The 16853-nt window shown below is 48.2% G+C and overlaps 1 protein-coding gene across 2 annotated transcripts; it reads right to left on the reverse strand.

Annotated features, from left to right (window-relative positions):
• Window positions 1-3316: 3316 nt before the first annotated feature.
• ADM (adrenomedullin) lies at window positions 3317-5530 on the reverse strand. Of its 2 annotated transcripts, none has more exons than XM_079786865.1 (4): window positions 5391-5530; window positions 4886-5004; window positions 4597-4746; window positions 3317-4383 (listed from the first exon to the last, which is right to left on the reverse strand). In XM_079786865.1, exons 2-4 carry the CDS (start codon window positions 4981-4983, stop codon window positions 4068-4070), a joined length of 564 nt encoding a protein of 187 aa, XP_079642991.1. In that variant the 5' UTR covers window positions 4984-5004; window positions 5391-5530; the 3' UTR covers window positions 3317-4067. The 2 variants fall into 2 exon arrangements, with proteins under 2 accessions (XP_079642991.1, XP_079642990.1); XM_079786864.1 differs by having other exon boundaries at window positions 3317-4386.
• Between the last annotated feature and the right edge of the window lie 11323 nt (window positions 5531-16853).

Below are 16853 nucleotides of genomic sequence, written 5' to 3' on the forward strand. Positions count from 1 at the left end.
TTTGGCCAGGAATAGCTCAGAAAGCCTTCCCCTCAGAAGCCAGCTCTTGAGGCCTTCAGTGTATGTTCTAACTATATTTGGCAATGAAAACCAAAGAGGTCAGTGGTTTAGCTCAAGGGGGGGCAAGGGGAGAAGACTAGTCCTGATTTATAATCCTTACTTCAAACCAAGACCAAGAATTTTAAAACTCACTTCATTTATTTATTTTGCCCTCAGCGAGCATACCACTGAAGCAGTTCTTCCCAGTCCAACCAGCCTCATGTAAATCTTTCAGAACCACAGGTGTAAATCACCTACCCAAGCCATCCCCGGGTTAGAGGACATTTGGGGACATTTGGCTTGAGAATCCAAATGTTAAAATTATCCCACTTTATTCTCTCTGTCTTCATAACATCAAAATAGCCTTGCAGCACTGGGGTGCAAATCCAAACTCCAGCACTTACTACTCACTGTGTGACCTTGGCTAGTTACTCTATGTCTCTGAGGTTCAGTTTCTTTATCTACAAGCCGAGATAATAACACCTACTTCACAAGGCTGCTATAAGAATTAAATTAGATAAGGTGTATAAAGTGGCCAGGAGAATGTCTGATACAAAGTAGGTGCTGAAAAAAAAAAAAAAAAAAAAGAACCCGTTTCCATCTGCCCCCCAGACCCCCTCCCCGCCATCACTCCCTTCCACTTCCACCCTTAACTGTGCAGCCAAGGTGTTGGATTTTTAAGAAATCGCCCGGCACCCAGTTTGATTACAAATGTATGGTACCATTCCCACAGCCAGCAACAGTAGCTAAAGATAAAAGCTGTGTGTACTCCTTAGCTGCAGACAGGTCGAATCAGCTCACAAATGATTCATCACTGTTGATAAACGATGTGTTCTTGGCGTCAGAAGGCCTTATCCTGACAGGCTTCAACGCCTTACGAAAAAAATGCAGAAGGTAGATTGCATGGCTCCCAGAGTAGGTCCCCAAGGTTGATGGTGACCTCAGTCAGTCCTGAACTTGTACCCGTCTGGTCTTAAGAGAGTCTGTCTCTTCAGACATGTCTCCAAACACAGGATTTTCAGCTGGAAAAAACTCCAGCTGAGCAGCTGCCTTATTCAGCTCAGAGCTAAACCATCTCCTTCACTTGCCTTGGATTCCCAGAAGGGAGTCATAAGACTCCCTGGGCAGAAGGCTAGGTGCCTGTTCCCTGCTCAGGACAGCCCTAAGCTGTGCCCAACCTGCCTTTGGCAGTTTTTTCTGCCGGCTGAAGCTCTGCCAGGGTGCGGTCTGGCTGGAGGGCTCTGTGGTGATGGGACAATCCTTGGCTCAAGGAAAAGGGTGAGTATTTCATCCCAAGCCGCTGTCTGCGAGACTGAGGTGTCTGCTGCTCTCTGCAGTTTCTGTAGCCCCTTCAGACCACCCAGAACACTCACTGGCACAAAAGTTCCGTGACGGTAATTTTTAGTCACTCGTTCATTCATGCATGCCCTGTACTTTTTGCAATGCCTAGCACAGAGTTCCCTCCAAGTGGATGTTTTATTAAAAGGCCCTTGGGAACAAGGATGGTCTGTGGCTATATTTGCAGCCCCCTCAATTCTAATGAAACACACAAAATTAACATCAAATAGGAAAATGAACCCCATGGAGATTGACACCATAGACAGACAGGTGCCCAGTACCGAGGCCTTGTCTGGTCTGAAGGAGATTCCATGTGCTGGAATTCCATATGCTGGAGTTTCTTCTAAATTGAAATGCTTCAGAAGCAGGTTGCTTTGGACCTCAGACCTAAGACCTACCTTTCTTTCTTTCTTCTTTAAAAATTTATCTTTATTGTTGAAAGTATTCTTTATGCCCCCCCCCCCATTTTTTCCCCACTGACCCCCTCCACCCTGCACCCGCCCTCCCCCAGGCTCTTACCACACTACTGTCTGTGTCCATGGGTCAGCATATAAGTTTATCTCTTGCAATGTATATGCAAGCCTTTTCTGAAAGGAACTATTCTAGGCCCTCAGAAGAGGCCTTGTGATATGCAACTGATACAAAAGGCCCCAGGAGAAGGTTGGATACTGGACACATTTCCATTCTCCAAACTCACCCTCCGACTTTCTTCACCAGGAAGATTTCTGAGATCACCTAGAAGCACCAACACTTCAGCCACGCCTTGAAATAGAAAGGCCAGGGGAACTTTCTGGAAAGGACAAGCAGTTGGTCTTCCCCTTTCCCAGTAGTGTGGGCCTTCAGGATACTGCAGGGGACGAATGGGGCAGGAAAATCAAAATCAGGGGTGTCTCCTCTTTTCTTCCCCTTCTGTCTTAGTCCCATGTCTCCTTGCCCTGTTGTCGCTCAATGGGGCTTAGCGTCCCCAGCTCCTATCACCGGAACTGGGGTCAACTTCTAAGATGATGAAGCATAAAGAAAGCAAAGAGGAAGGAAGGAGAGAAAGGAAGGCTGGAGAGAAGTGAGGAAAAAAAATGAAAAAAGGTTTGGGAAGGAGGAAGGAAGAGGAGAGCAGCAAGGGGAGGTGGAACAATGAAGGTCTGAGGCCGGCAGAGGCGCACGGTTCCTGCGGCACGTCCGTCCCGCGTGCCTCCGGCCCGCAGCTGCACAGCGCGCAGCGTGTGGGCGCTGAGTCACAGTCCCCGAACCGGGAGCCGCCGTGCAGGTCTGGGGGGCTGGCCCTGCTTGGCATCTGCGAACTTTTTTTTTTTTTCCTCTTTCATTAAGGCTATGTGCTGACTCCCACGTAGGAGAACTTATTAAACCGCACGTACTGCCTGACGGCTCTCGCGCTGGCCGAGGCGGCCGGCTGGGGGCGCCACAGCCTCGCTGATGAGCCCGCCGGCACGCTGGTGCACCCTGCCTGGAGAGGACAGAGGGGTCTCGCCCCGCTCGCGGCCAGTTTCCTGGAGGAGTCTGAACATTTTGCATTTTGCTGGGGTATCCTCTCACTTGAACACCGCGGCGGCCCCGGGGAACTCCTCCCTTAGCGGGCTCCGGAGACCACCCCAACTATCCGAGGCGCGCTTTCGCGCAGGGCAGTGAGCAACTGCGTAAAAACCTGGGGCGCGCAACCCGGAGAATCTATTCTAGGCGGTACCTCGGCGTCTCCGCAAAGCCTTGGGCCATTTGTGCGAGGCTCCGCGCGCCCCGCAGGGAGAGCGGGACTCCCGACCGCTCAGCGGGCGCCGAGAGGGGCCAGCGCCCACGCGCGCAGCTCTCCCACCTCCCCACGCCAGGCAGCGCGACCCAAAGGCTCCCAGGCCGCCCAGGACCAGGGGCACCCTCCCTCCCTCCCACGACGCGGGACCCGAGAATGAATCAGCATCGAGACAGTTTATTGGTTTGCTAGTTCGCATATCACCCATTTAATGTAAATAGATTATACAGAGACGCGGTGTTTCCTTCTTCCACAAGAGGTAATCAGTCTCTTCCACGCACACAAACTCGCACACGTCCCACGCAGCAAACAACGTTACACCTCGCTGAGACATTCACGTATTAAAATACTGAGGAGGGGGGGGGGACAATACAGTTGCTTTAAAATGCCCTTAATACAATATATAATGTACAAAAATAGCTCTATATTTGAAGTTACAAAAGAAATCTTGACAACAAACTTAAATATCGATAGTTACCTCTGTATAGACAACACGCATTGCACTTTTCCTCTCTAGGTTTTGGAAGGTTCAAGTAATAGTGGGGGGCTTGCGCCCCGGTGGGGTGACACCCCGTGAGACATCAGTTTGGGGGGAAGGCACGGCAGTGGCTCAGACCCTTGCACCGGCAGGGTCTCAGCATTTTATTCTCAGTGTCTCTCCGTGAGCCTGCAGATACTCCCTGGGATTCCTCCGCCACCTCCCCGCCTCCCGGGACCCCGAGACCGGGTTTGGACGAAAGGGACGCCGCCTCTGAGGAGGAGAGACCCCTGCAGAGCCCAGGGCTCGCCGCAGGAAGGGGCCTCCGGGACTCCAGGTCTGTGCAGGGCTGACTCAGCCGGGTCCCCAAGCGCGGAGAGGCTCGGCTCGGGAAGCCCTCCGCCTCGGGAGGTCCCCTCCGAATGCAAATGCGACTGAAAGCTGCTGCCACAGCTAGATCCTAAAGAGGGTGGCGAGCACTTGATTGGAGCGGGAGGCTGGAGCCAGGCGTGCGTGTGGCTGTGGGGACAGCAGAGTCCGGCCCGGGCCGGCCTCGGGCAGGGCGCGCCGGCGCCTGCGGCCGTAGCCCTGAGGGCTGATCTTGTTCCTGGGGGCGACGCCGTCCTTGTCCTTGTCTGTTAACTGGTAGATCTGGTGCGCCAGCTTCTGCACGCTGCACGTCCCGAAGCGACAGCCTGAGCTCCGCAAACCTTGGAATCTGTTCATACTCTGGCGGTAGCGCCTCACTCGGATGCGGGCGGTGTCCGGGCTGCTGGAGAGGGAAGGGAAGGCACATGAGACCCCCTCTTCCAGCAGGGCTCGGGCCCCCCCGCCACCAGGAACAGGAGCATTCTAGGACCAGAGGGGACCGGGAAACTGCTACCGCGTTCTCAGCGGCCAACACTGCCCTGGCGACCCCAGAGCCAGGGCCGCGAAGAACTCCCCTTGCCCACCCCGCTGCTGCAGCGCCGGGCATGGTTACCTGGCCTGGGTGCCGCGAGAGGGCCCCTTCACGTCCAGTGGCTGAATGATTGTCTCGGCAAGCCCGGCCTTCACGTCAGCGAGCCCCGCGGGGTAGCTGCTGGGCACTCGAAGCTCCCTCTTCCCACGACTTAGAGCCCATTTATTCCACCTAGAAAACACAAACAGGCTCGATTCGCATGGGGTCCGGGCGAGGTCCCGGCCCGTCGCTACCCGCGCTCCCTTCGAGCCCCCTGGGGACCCCTGGCCACTTTTCGCGAGGATGGAGGAGAGCTCTGCCTGCGACTCACTTCTTTCGGAACTCTGACGCCACGTCGAGCTGCGCGGCGTCCGCGCCTAGGAAGGCGAGCGAGCTTAGGTACAGGAGGGCGACGGGAACCAGCTTCATCCCGGCGGCGAGGCGCAGACCCTTTGGGAGGGAGAGAGAGGGGAGTGTGAGCTCGGGAACCTGCCGCGCCGCCCGGGCTGGGCATCGAGGGCGGGCAGCGTCGGCCCGCGGCTGCCTGGCTCGGACGCTTATCGCCCCGGGCGCAGAGAGGCGCCAGCGGCATTTGCACTCGCCGAGCGAGCGGGTGACGGGCCCCGCAGGGGAGGCCCCTTCCCGGGGCCAGGTTCCCTTGCTCAACGCTTCGGAATTTGGCTGACAGAGCAGAGGGGTCTGGGGTTCCAGTGGTGTGCACGAGCTGGGCCCAGAATGTGGGGCGCACCCTCGCCAAAGGGACTGCTCACCCAGCGCTCCCGGTCTCCCGCCGGGGCCAGGGCCCCTTCTTCGCACGCCCCGCCTGCCGCACCTACCTGCTGGGCGCGTGATCTGCCAAGACCGGGGAGGAGAACGGTTCGAGACGGCGCTCTGGCTGTGGCGCAACCCCAACGTCCAAGCTGCAGTGAGAAACCAGAGGTGGTCAGGCTCCAGCTGTTGCGTCTAGTGTCACCCAGAAACCTCTGAGTGGCTAGCGCTGGTTCCCCGGCTTTATAGGAGCGCAGGGGGCGGGGCCTGGGCTGCCCTCCCGCCCGCCCTCTCTTCCTTCCAGCGTGCGCGCTCCTCGGTCGGGCGCGCTCATCGCTTGCCTGTGGGTGTGGGGTATGGAGTTTGCGGGTTAGGGGTAGGGGTGCCCTGATGCCCAGAGGGCTTAAGGGATGAGCCTCAGGAGATGGGTGCAGGCATTTCCACAGTCCCGACTCTTGGGCACAGGATTCACACCGTAATCCCAGGCAAAGCAGGGCCGGTACAACCTCTTGGGGTCTTTACCGAGTGTGTCTGCAGCCTACTGTGCGGGGCCTCCCGGCGTGGAACTGCCGGAGCTAGCAGGGGTACCAGGCTCCGGAGGGGCCCAAGCCCGGCTCTCGGGAGCTGCGGGCTCCAGTGGACCGCGCCCTCTGCCGGCTCCGAGTCTGAGCGGGCCGCGACCCCAGACTCCCTCAGAGCAGGGGGCACAGGGCGCAAAGCATAGCCTAGAGGAGCGGGTCTCACCAAACACCCACCCCCGAGGGCGGCGGAGACTCCGGGGGGTTCTGGAATGGGCTAGTAAGATTTCACAATAGGACAGGGCTCAGAAAGGCTAGTTTGAGAATTGGGGGTGGGGGAGGGGGGAGTATTTTTAAGTGTCAGCCTTCCCGTGCCTATTTGGAAATACAGGAATAACCAAAATTAGGGAAAACGATACCATTCCGGTTTCCCTCCCCCTTGTAATCGAATTATTCCTTATCAGGTTACAACCTCAGTTTGCCCGGTGGCCTCAGAACCTTCATGCGCCCACTCTAAAGGTGAGGATTCACTGCCAGGGAGCACACCGAGGCTTCTTCGCCCAGTTCGTGGCTCCAGTCCACAAAGCACAGCCACGTCTGGATTCCCCTGTGAGCCTCACACCTCACACCTCCGCTCGGATTAAGCGAGGAAGGTGGCATCCCTTTCCTCGTTTCACTAAGTGGAAAACTGAAGTTCAGAGGGAGACTGTATTTGCCCAGAGTCCCAGCCAAGGCAGTCGGCAGTAGAGTCCTACCTCGGCTGGCAAGCGAGCACGGGAAACCTGGGGCGCGGCGTGGATTTTTCCAAGCTAGGGTCATCGTCTCCTCAAAGGGGAGAGGAGAGCGCTAGCCCCCGCCCAAGCATGTATGCCTGCTCGTGATGAATCACCCCCAAGCACGTTTGTCACCCCTTTGTACCCTCCCATCACTGCTTCTTGACTCTCCTTTCTTACTTGTCTTTTGGGGACCAAATTGGGGAGGGGACTCAGCCCCAAGAAAGGCTCCCTACTTCTTGAATGCGAGCCTGTAGTGTCCTATATCACCCACTCACGACCCCAGCCGCAGGTCCTGAAGCGCAGTGCCTAGACTGGGAGGCCGAGGGCTCTTTGGCAATTCGCGGTGTAAACATGGGCAAGTCACGTTCCTCCCCTGGTTTCCCCACCAGGAATCTGCCCCCAGCAGATTCCCTCAGCTTCTTGCCCGCCCTGCCTACTGGTTCTGCCATACATGGAAAGGCGGCCGGGCGCTGGGTCACGCGGACCTTGCCTGGACTGGGCCGCGCACGTTACTGGCTCAGATGCCCTTTTAATTTCCCAGAACTGTGGACATTGCACCTGGGGGAGGTAAGGGCGTACCGAAGTAATTTCGTCTGAGGATTCTTCCTCGAGTCACCTGAGCGGACCACCTGAGTTTCAGCTGCGGGCAGGGGCAGATTCCTGGCCCTGGAGGGTCAGAGCGGTGCAGCGCAGCGTGCTGGCTGGGTCCGGGCCTCCTGGCTGGCCGCAGGGCAGCCACCGCAGCAGACCGGGTCAGGCGGTTAGTCTGTCCACACCGCAGACAGCAGGTAATACTGCAGGTCTGCTTTGTTTCCAGGAGCCTCCCCATCCTGCGGGCTTTTTTCTTGCTTGTCTCCCATTTCCCATCTCTTCCTTTTCAGTGCGTCCCCTGTAAGTCAAGCTCATCGCACAGACCCTGTCCGGGACTGGCTGTCTATCTTGTCTGGGGATGCGACCCATTTGTCGCCAGCTTTCAGCTGGGTCCGCGCCAAAACAAGGTTTTACTTTCATTTCCCCGGCGCGCGACTCTGACTACCGGGGAGGTCAAGGACAGCTGGGCGCCGGCCTACAGCCAGGGAAGGTCCCGTGGTCTGGATTCGTCCCTTCCAGTTCCCACCAGCCCTGGGAGGTTTGGTCTGCAGAGGACTCTGCTGCTGTACCTCGCTGTCTCCCGTGTCCTTTAGGAAAGCCTCTAATCCCATGGAGGTGAACCAGCTCTAGCTCTGGCTACAGGATCAGGAAGCGTGCTCTAGTTGTAAACTTCGCCCCGAGCTTTGGGCGGCTTGAATGAGCAAAGCAAACCCAGGAGTGCAGACTCGGATCTGTGTCTCTCCCTCCTCCCCCGCCCCCCCCCCCCCTCCCGTCCCCCTTCCTCCCCCGCCGGCAGCTTGGTCGCGATGCCAGAAATTCTCACTGGAGAGCCTAGGCACGCTCCTTATCAGCCCAGGTGCACGGTGTAGCTCAGGCACGTAGAAATCCCATGCTTGATAACCCTGACAATTCTTTCCTTAAAGTTCTGTTTGGCAGCTCCGGAATTTGCTAGCCCATTTGTATCTGACAGGAGGGGGGCGGAGGGAGGGAAGAGAAGAGAAGAGAAGAGAAGAGAAGAGAAGAGAAGAGAAGAGAAGAGAAGAGAAGAGAAGAGAAGAGAAGAGAAGAGAAGAGAAGAGAAGAGAAGAGAAGAGAAGAGAAGAGAAGAGAAGAGAGATCGTGGGATATAAGTAGAAAAAAAGCTATAAAATTTGCCAAATATTGGCATCTATTTAATTTCCGTGGAACCGCGGGTTCGCTTATTTAATCATCATAGAAGAAAAAAATATATTACTAGAATGCGTTTTTGGTTAAATGGTCAGATCTAAAAGGAAACACCACAGTGGGAGTTCTGCTTCCCAGTGGGAAGCAGAATTGTTAACATGGAGTTTCATCTATCCAAGTTACAGTGATTATAGATTCACACTGAGTACAAGGAAGGAGGGAAGGAAGGAAGGAAGGAAGGAAGGAAGGAAGGAAGGAAGGAAGGAAGGAAGGAAGGAAGGAAGGAAGGAGGGAAGGAAAATCTTTAAAATCTCACTGGCAAGAGAAGAGAGAGAGAGGAAAAAAAAAAAGAAATTCTGGTTAATAAGAACCCACTTTTTTTTGTGCCCAAGAATTTTTAAATGAACCCTAATGTAATAAATGTGTGTATCCTGTTATCATATACACAGACGTACAAATATGCTGAAGGCTTGTTGTATAATGATGTCTTAACTTTTCTTCACCTTCCAACTGAGTTATTTTTAGGCCCTCGGTCCAAGACTTATTCTTAGTAATGTTTGGAATTTTAAAAAGTTTGTGGTGGTGGCTTCTCAGCTAACAGAGACACAATTCCTAAAGCCAGTGTGACCACACTCAGGTCATTTAGAAAAGTAATGAGAAACAGTAAATGATATTAATGACATTAATAAGAACAAAAGTGAGTAGCTAAATGCATTGCATAATTATTTCTGATGCTTCTTTTTTCAAACAGGACATTTTATAATGTATTTACTATTCATATGGTTGAGAATGCCTCTGCTAACCTGAGTGCTTGTTTACCAAGTTCATTTGAAAACACAAAGTGGGGTTAGAGAAAGGCCATAATCAGCCTTGTGGATTTGCTCACCCACAGGGAGAAGTAAAGAAGGATACAAAACAAAGCTCGGGGCGCTTTTGAGGGGTCTTTAACTTCTTCAAGGAGCTAATAAAATATAGGTCCTTTCCAGAAAAAAATGCACATGTACACAAACCAATTTAAATTAGGCATACAGTTTCAGGAGGTTGACCAAGCTAAGAATGCTGACACAGAATAAAGACCACTGTTTCTATAGCATTAATTGGAGTGATGGAGTATTAAAGGGCAGTTAACATCTCTCTTTAGGGCATAATATTTTCCAGAGCATCAGCATAAAGAAAAGTAATGCTTTTGTTGCTTCATTTTTGTGCTCCTGCACAAAAATGGAAAGAATGTAAGTTGATATAGGACAAATGAAAGAGAACACAGAGAAGATGGTTAACGTATAGAAGCTTGTTATACTAACAGCTATAACAGAACAAGATGAAATGACTTTGAGATAAATTTACTATTGATGGAACAATGAGTGGCATTCATAAATGGGTTATAAAAGAGATGATTGGACCATTTGGGGTCATCCCTAGACAATGAGAATGGCTACCTGCCTCCAGGTAGGGATCCTGCACTATCAGATTAGAGCCATTGGAATGAGGCAGTTCTTATGTATGGACCTGCATGACTTGAAAGTTCCTTCATTCCTTTAACAAATATTTACTGAGTATGTATTACTTGTCTAGCTCTGTGCTAACTACTGAGCACACAGTAATCATAAACGCAAACATCATTCTTACCTTCAACATGCTTACATCATGGTGGGGAGGTCAGTCATAAATAAATCCTCATAGGAATAAATATATGGTTATAAACTGTGGTAAGAGTTCTGAAAGAAAAGCAAGACTAGCGGGATCTAATGTTCCAAATGGAGGAAATGGCATATACAAAGGCTTAGAGATGAGAAAGAATTTGGTACATTAGAGAAAAATGAAAGGAGGCCAGTGTAGTTGGAATGCATCAAGTGAAGAAGAGTGATGTGAAATGAGATTAAATAGGTCATCAGGATTAGAGTAAACAGCACATTTTGGGACATGATGAAAATTATGCACTTTATGTATAGTGATGTGGGAAGATATTGATAGGCTTGAAGAGGGGAGAGACATGACCTGATATACATTTACTTAAAAGATCATTTTGGCTATCAAATATGGTGGATGGATTAGGGAAGAGCAAGAAGGGAAGCGTTGGTGCTGCCCTGGAGTGGAGAGGGCCCAGTCCCCCCATAATCTCTATTAATCTACCCTTGCTCATACGTGCATGCGCGCGCGCACACACACACACACACACACACACACACACACTCTAAGCTTCACCAACAGAGCCAGTTTGCGCCAAGGGACATGCAGCCTGTTCAGTTGCACAGGGCCCTGCACTTGGTTTAATGCTCTGCTTGGTACTGTTTTGAAATTTTTAAAAGTTTCTGAACAGAGCTTCCTACACTTTCATTTTGCACTGGGCTCTGCAAACTATGCAGCCGATCCTGCTTACTAAGTACACATGCACTCTAAGTAAACGCTCTGCAATCTTGCACAGCATCGACTTATACTGTAGCTGCTAACATCAGGGGTACTTCATATGAGTGTCAAGATTCGACTAGTCAGACAATCGCACATGCGAAAGCAACAGCTGGACAATTTCTAATAGCCATCTCTGACGCCACCTTCCTACACCCCAAACACACAGCCAAGGTAAACAGTGTGTTTACTATAGAAATTTAATTTGAACAAGAGTTCATAACTCACTTGCTGTCCTTAAGTTTTACCTAAATGGAAAGCCTGGAACCACCAGTAAAGCAGGGAAGCCAGTTAGGGAGCTATTGCAATAGTCACGGTGGGAGGTGATAGTGGCTCTGGCTGGTGGGGTGTGGCAGTAAGAGTGCATATAGTTGGGAAGTGGGAAGTAGGGGCAGTAGGACTGAGGGATGAATGTGAGGCTGAGAGAGGCAGGTGTCAAAAGTAACAATCACTAAGTCTCTCACTTAGTCAACTGAGTGAATGGAGATGTGGCAAGGAATCAAGGAATTTTCTGCCACAGCTACTTAGTCTCACTTGTTACTGGTTGGAAGAGGCCATTTGAAGAGGCCCCAGCCCTGCCTGTGGACGTTTAGTCAAGTCACACTCTCATACCACCATTCTGAAGTGTAGTGGCTAACCACAGGAAGCACTTGAAATGACTGTACAGATTAACCACTTACTCCGCAACAGTCAACTGTAGGAGCAAATGGACTGATAATTCTTGCTCACTAGTAATCGCCTCCTTTTTGTCGTCCAAAGCATACTAGTAAAAGAAAGGCATCTGCTCTGTACACATCATCGTGCTGCATAGTCTTCCTCCCTTCCTGCTCCTACCAGCCTTCTGTAAACTGTCTGGGCTTACTTTATAACCTCACTTTTTTTTTTTAATCTCCACCCAAGGATATGTTTTTTATTGATTTTAGAGAGTGAGGAAAGGGGGGAGCGACAGAAACATCGATCGGTTACCTCCAATAAGTGCGGGAATGGAATCTGTAACCTAGTTATATGTCCTGACCTGGAATTGAACCTGCGAACTTTTGGTGCATGGGATGACAGATACTCCAACCAAGGAAGACACCCAGCCAGGGTAGTCCTCATTCTTTGATGAAAGGTGTTGGTGCTTATCTCAGGGGATAGTCTGACCTTCAGCCAACTTTGGTAATCAGGCTGCCTTGTCAGGGCTTATCAGTTTCAGCAAACTGCTAGCTGTTGGCTGAAAAGCAAAGCATAGCTCTAGTGTATGCTAAATATGTTCATGTGTGCATATAAACACGTGGTGTCTTTCTACATATACCTGGGATATGTCAAAAGATTTTGACATATCCCAGGTATATGTAGAAAGAACGCTAAAAAACACTTTAAAATAATTTTTTACCTTTCAATTATAGTTGAGGTACAATATTACATTAGTTTCAGGTGTGCAACTTAATGATGAGATATGTATATACAACTTACAATCCAGTACCTATCTGACACCATAGTTATTACATTATTATTGACTATATTCTATATGCTATACTTTACATCTCCATGACTATTCTGTAACTACCATTTTGTACTTCTTAATCCCTTCACCTTTTCCACCCATTCCCCCAAAACTTCTCCCATCTGAGAACCATCAGTTTGTTCTCTGTATCTATGTGTCTGTTTCTATTCTGCTTCTTCATTTATTTTGCTTTTTAGATTCCACACATAAGTGAAATCATATGGCATTTGTCTTTCTCTGTCTGACTTATTTCACTCAGCATAATACCCTGTTGTTGCAGATGGTAAGGTTCATTCTGTTCTATGGATGAGTCATATTCCATTGTATACTGTATATGCATCAATTCTTCTTTATCCATTCATCTATTGATGGACACAAGTTCCTACCATATCTTGGGCTATTGTAAATAATGCTGCAGTGAACATATGGATAAATATGTATTTGACTTAGTGTTTTTGGTTTCTTCAGATAAATACCCAGAAGTGGAATTGCTGGGCCCTTCTTTCTCTCTTGTTATAGCCTTTTTTTTTTTTCTCCAAAGTTTATTTTGTCTGGTATAAGTATTGCTATCCCAGCTTTTTGTTGTTTTCATTTTCATAAAATATCTTTTTCCATCCCTTTACTTTCTCTGTGTGTGTCTTTTGATCTGAAGTGAGTCTCTTGTAGACAGCATATGTAAGGGTCTTGTTTTGTTTTCTATTCAGCTATTATATGTCTTTTTAAAATATATATATTTTATTGATTTTTTTACAGAGAGGAAGGGAGAGGGATAGAGAGTTAGAAACATCGATGAGAGAGAAACATCGATCAGCTGCCTCCTGCACACCCCCTACTGGGGATGTGCCCGCAACCAAGTTAAATGCCCTTGACCGGAATTGAACCTGGGACCCTTCAGTCCGCAGGCCGATGCTCTATCCACTGAGCCAAATGTCTTTTGATTGGAGCATTTAATGCATTTGCACTTAAAGTCATTGTTGATAGACATGTATTTATTTCCATTTTATTATTCATATTTTTTATTTTTTTATTTTCTTCTTAAAGAAGACCCTTTAACATTTCATGTAATATTGGTTTGGTGGTGATGAATTCCTTTAGCTTTTTCTTGTCTTTTTTTTTAGGAGGCTCTTTATTTGTCCTTTGAGTCTAAACAATAGCTTTGCTGCGTAATCTTGGTTGTAAGTCATTGCTTTTAATCACTTTTTTAAAAAAATGTATGTTTATTGATTTCAGAGAGGGAGAGGGAGAGAGATAGAAACATCAATGATGAAAGTCATTGATCTGTTGTCTCCTGCACGCCCCTCACTGGGGATCAAGCCTGCAACCCAGGCATGTACCCTTGACTGGAATTGAACCCAGGACCCTTCAGTCCGCAGGCCGATGCTCTATCCTGAGCCAAACTGGCTAGGGTGCTTTTCATCACTTTGAATATTTCCTAACAATCCCTTCAGGCCTGAAATGTTTCTGTTGAAAAATTGGCTGATAGTCTTATGGGAGCTCCCTTGTAGATAACTGCTTTTCTCTTGCTGTTTTTAAAATTCTCTCTTTGTCTTTAACCTTTTACATTTTAATTACGATGTGTCTTGGTGTGGGTCTCTTTGGGTTCATCTTGTTTGGAACTCTGTGTGCTTCCTGGACTTGTGTGTCTTTTTCCTTCACCAGGTTAAGGAAGTTTTCAGTCATTATTTCTTTAAATAGGTTTGGAATGTCCCTAAAATTGCTATGTTACAGTAGCCTTTTGGTAACTTTTCCTTTTTATGATACATTTTGGGTGGATATCAGTAACCACCAGCATGGTGTGGTCTTTCCTGGAGAGGCAGACCAAGGGGGAGAATGGTGCTAAGACTGGGAACAAGGTCCCTAAAGAGTCTGCTGCTGAGGGAGCTGGGGAAGGGCCCAAAGCCCTTCTTCACCTAAAGCCAGTGGGTCCAAGGCGGTACCTCTACCTCTGGCCAAGACAGAGATCCCAAGGACCCAAGTAGGCCTGCCATGCCACCAAGTCCTGATCATCCAAAGGGGCCAGTAAGAAGGCAGAAGCCAAGAGCTAGAGGCAGGGTGGAAAGAAACTAAGATTCTGCTGGAGTTTTTATCCCCAACAAACCATCACAGTAACCCATTTACCAACAAAAATCCCCCCCCCTCACAAAAATAAGTAAAATGGGAGTCCTACCTCAGGTCATATTTAAAAATTAATTCAAAATAGATCAATGGCCTTAATATAAGAACTAAACTATTGCAGGGTAAGAACAAACTTTCCTCTACCCTCAAGGTTCTTCTGGTTGATTTAATAATTAAATAGACATGTGACAGATTAGCAGTAGAAAATAACCAAATTTAATATATACATTTGTATAGGAACTCCACATACATGAGAGAGTCAGAGACCCCACACGCAGGAGAGTTTCAGAGACAGAAGGGGAACATGAGGGATCGGTGAAGTAAGGTGCCTTGGGGATTTCAAAAGGAGCAGATCATTAGCAAACAGAAGTTTGACCTTGGATTTGGCAATGGATTCTTAGATATGACACCAAAAGTACAGAAAATAAAAATAGAGAAACTGGACTTTATATGGCATATACATACAATGGAGTATCGTTATTCAGCCATAAAAGGATGGAGTACAGATACATGGTAAAATGTGGATGAAGCTTGAAAATATTATACAATATTATACTAAATGAAAGAAAAAAAAGTCATATACACTGAGTGGCCAGATTATTATGATCTCTGAACGCATAATAATCTGGCCACTCAGTATAATATATATATATATATATATATATATATATATATATATATATATATATATATATATATATATTAGAGGCCGTATGCATGAATTCGTGCATGGGTGGGGTCCGGCCAGCCTGGTCAGAGGGAGGGGACATGGGTGGTTGGCCAGCCTGCCTGCTGGTCGAACTCCTGGTCGAGGGACATTTTGCATATTAGCCTTTTATTACATAGGATATACACTGAGTGGCCAGATTATTATGATCTCTGCATAATAATCTGGCCACTCATTGTATTGTATGATGGAATTTGTAATGAATATCTATAATAGGTGTTAAAAAACAAAATCCAACCAAGTGAATTAAAAAATCTAATTGGCTTTAATTGATTCATGAATTAAGCAGCATCCCATTTAGCAACTAGAAGGGTGCTCTGAGGGGTTACACAAATGGTAGGTTTTTTTTTTATAATATATTTTATTGATTTTTTAAAAAAATATATTTTATTGGTTTTTTACAGAAAGGAAGGGAGAGGGATAGAGAGTTAGAAACATCATTGAGAGAGAAACATGGATCCGCTGCCTCCTGCACGCCTCCTACTGGGGATGTACTGGCAACCAAGGTACATGCCCTTGACCGGAATCGAACCTGGGACCCTTCAGTCCACAGGCTGACGCTCTATCCACTGAGCCAAACCAGTTAGGGCTATTTTATTGATTTTTTACAGAGAGGAAGGGAGAGGGATAGAGAGTTAGAAACATTGATCAGCTGCCTCTTGCACACCTCCTACTGGGGATGTGCCCGCAACCAAGGTACATGCCCTTGACCGGAATCGAACCTGGGACCTTTCAGTCCGCAGGCCAACGCTCTATCCACTGAGCCAAACCGGTTCCAGCCAAATGGTAGGTTTTTATAGAGAAGAGGCTGAGGCAAGAGAGCTATTAACAAAAGAAAATAAATGATTATTCTTAGGCCCTGGCATATTTTCTTTGAGGGAAGAGTAAAAGAAGGTGTTTTTTTTTAATGTAGATTGCCTCTTCTCTCTATGGGCAATGGAGAGGATGCATGTGACAGATTGCCTTACTGGCACTTACCAGACAATTCCATACTGGTCCATTAAGGTTATGTTTCTGGGAGAAGTTGAAAATGCAATTAGATCAGGTGTTAAATCTAGGTTTGGTATCATGGGCTGTTAGCATGAGTGACCCCATTTTGGGCCTGTTTTTTTTTTTACTTTTCTTTTAAAAACTATTTTTATTGATTTCAGAGAGGAAGGGAGAGAGAGAGGGCGGGAGAGAGAGAGAAACATCAATGATGAGAGAGAATCATTGATCGCTGCCTCCTGCATGCCCTTTCCTGAGGAATGAGCCAGCAACCCTGGCATACGCCCGTGATGGGAATTGAACCCGGGCCCCTACAGTCCACTGGCTGATGCTCTATCCACTGAGCCAAAGTGACTAGGGCTGTGGTTTTTTTCTTTGCATAGGTAAATCCACAGACAAATTGGTGGTTACCAGGGACTCGGGAAAGGGGAAATGGGAGTGACTGCTTAATGGGTGTGGGATTTTCTTTTGGATGATGAAAACATTTTGGGACTAGGTAGAGGTGATAGTTGCACAACATTGGGAATGTACTAAATACCTCTGCATTGTACACATGAAAATGGTTAATTTTATATGTGAATTTCACCTTAATTCTAAAAAAGTAAAATGGGGAAGGAACTTGATAGCTGCCTTAAAAATCTGAAAGGCTATCATACAAAGATAGGGATTTTTAGGGTTTTTTTCTGGGTAGTTCCAGAGAGCAAAATCAGGGGAAGTTACAGGACAACTATGACTTAACAAGGAAGAACTTACTATGGAAGAAC

The sequence above is a fragment of the Cnephaeus nilssonii genome (genome assembly GCF_951640355.1).
Source record: "Cnephaeus nilssonii genome assembly, chromosome: 13".
Taxonomy (NCBI): domain Eukaryota; kingdom Metazoa; phylum Chordata; class Mammalia; order Chiroptera; family Vespertilionidae; genus Cnephaeus; species Cnephaeus nilssonii.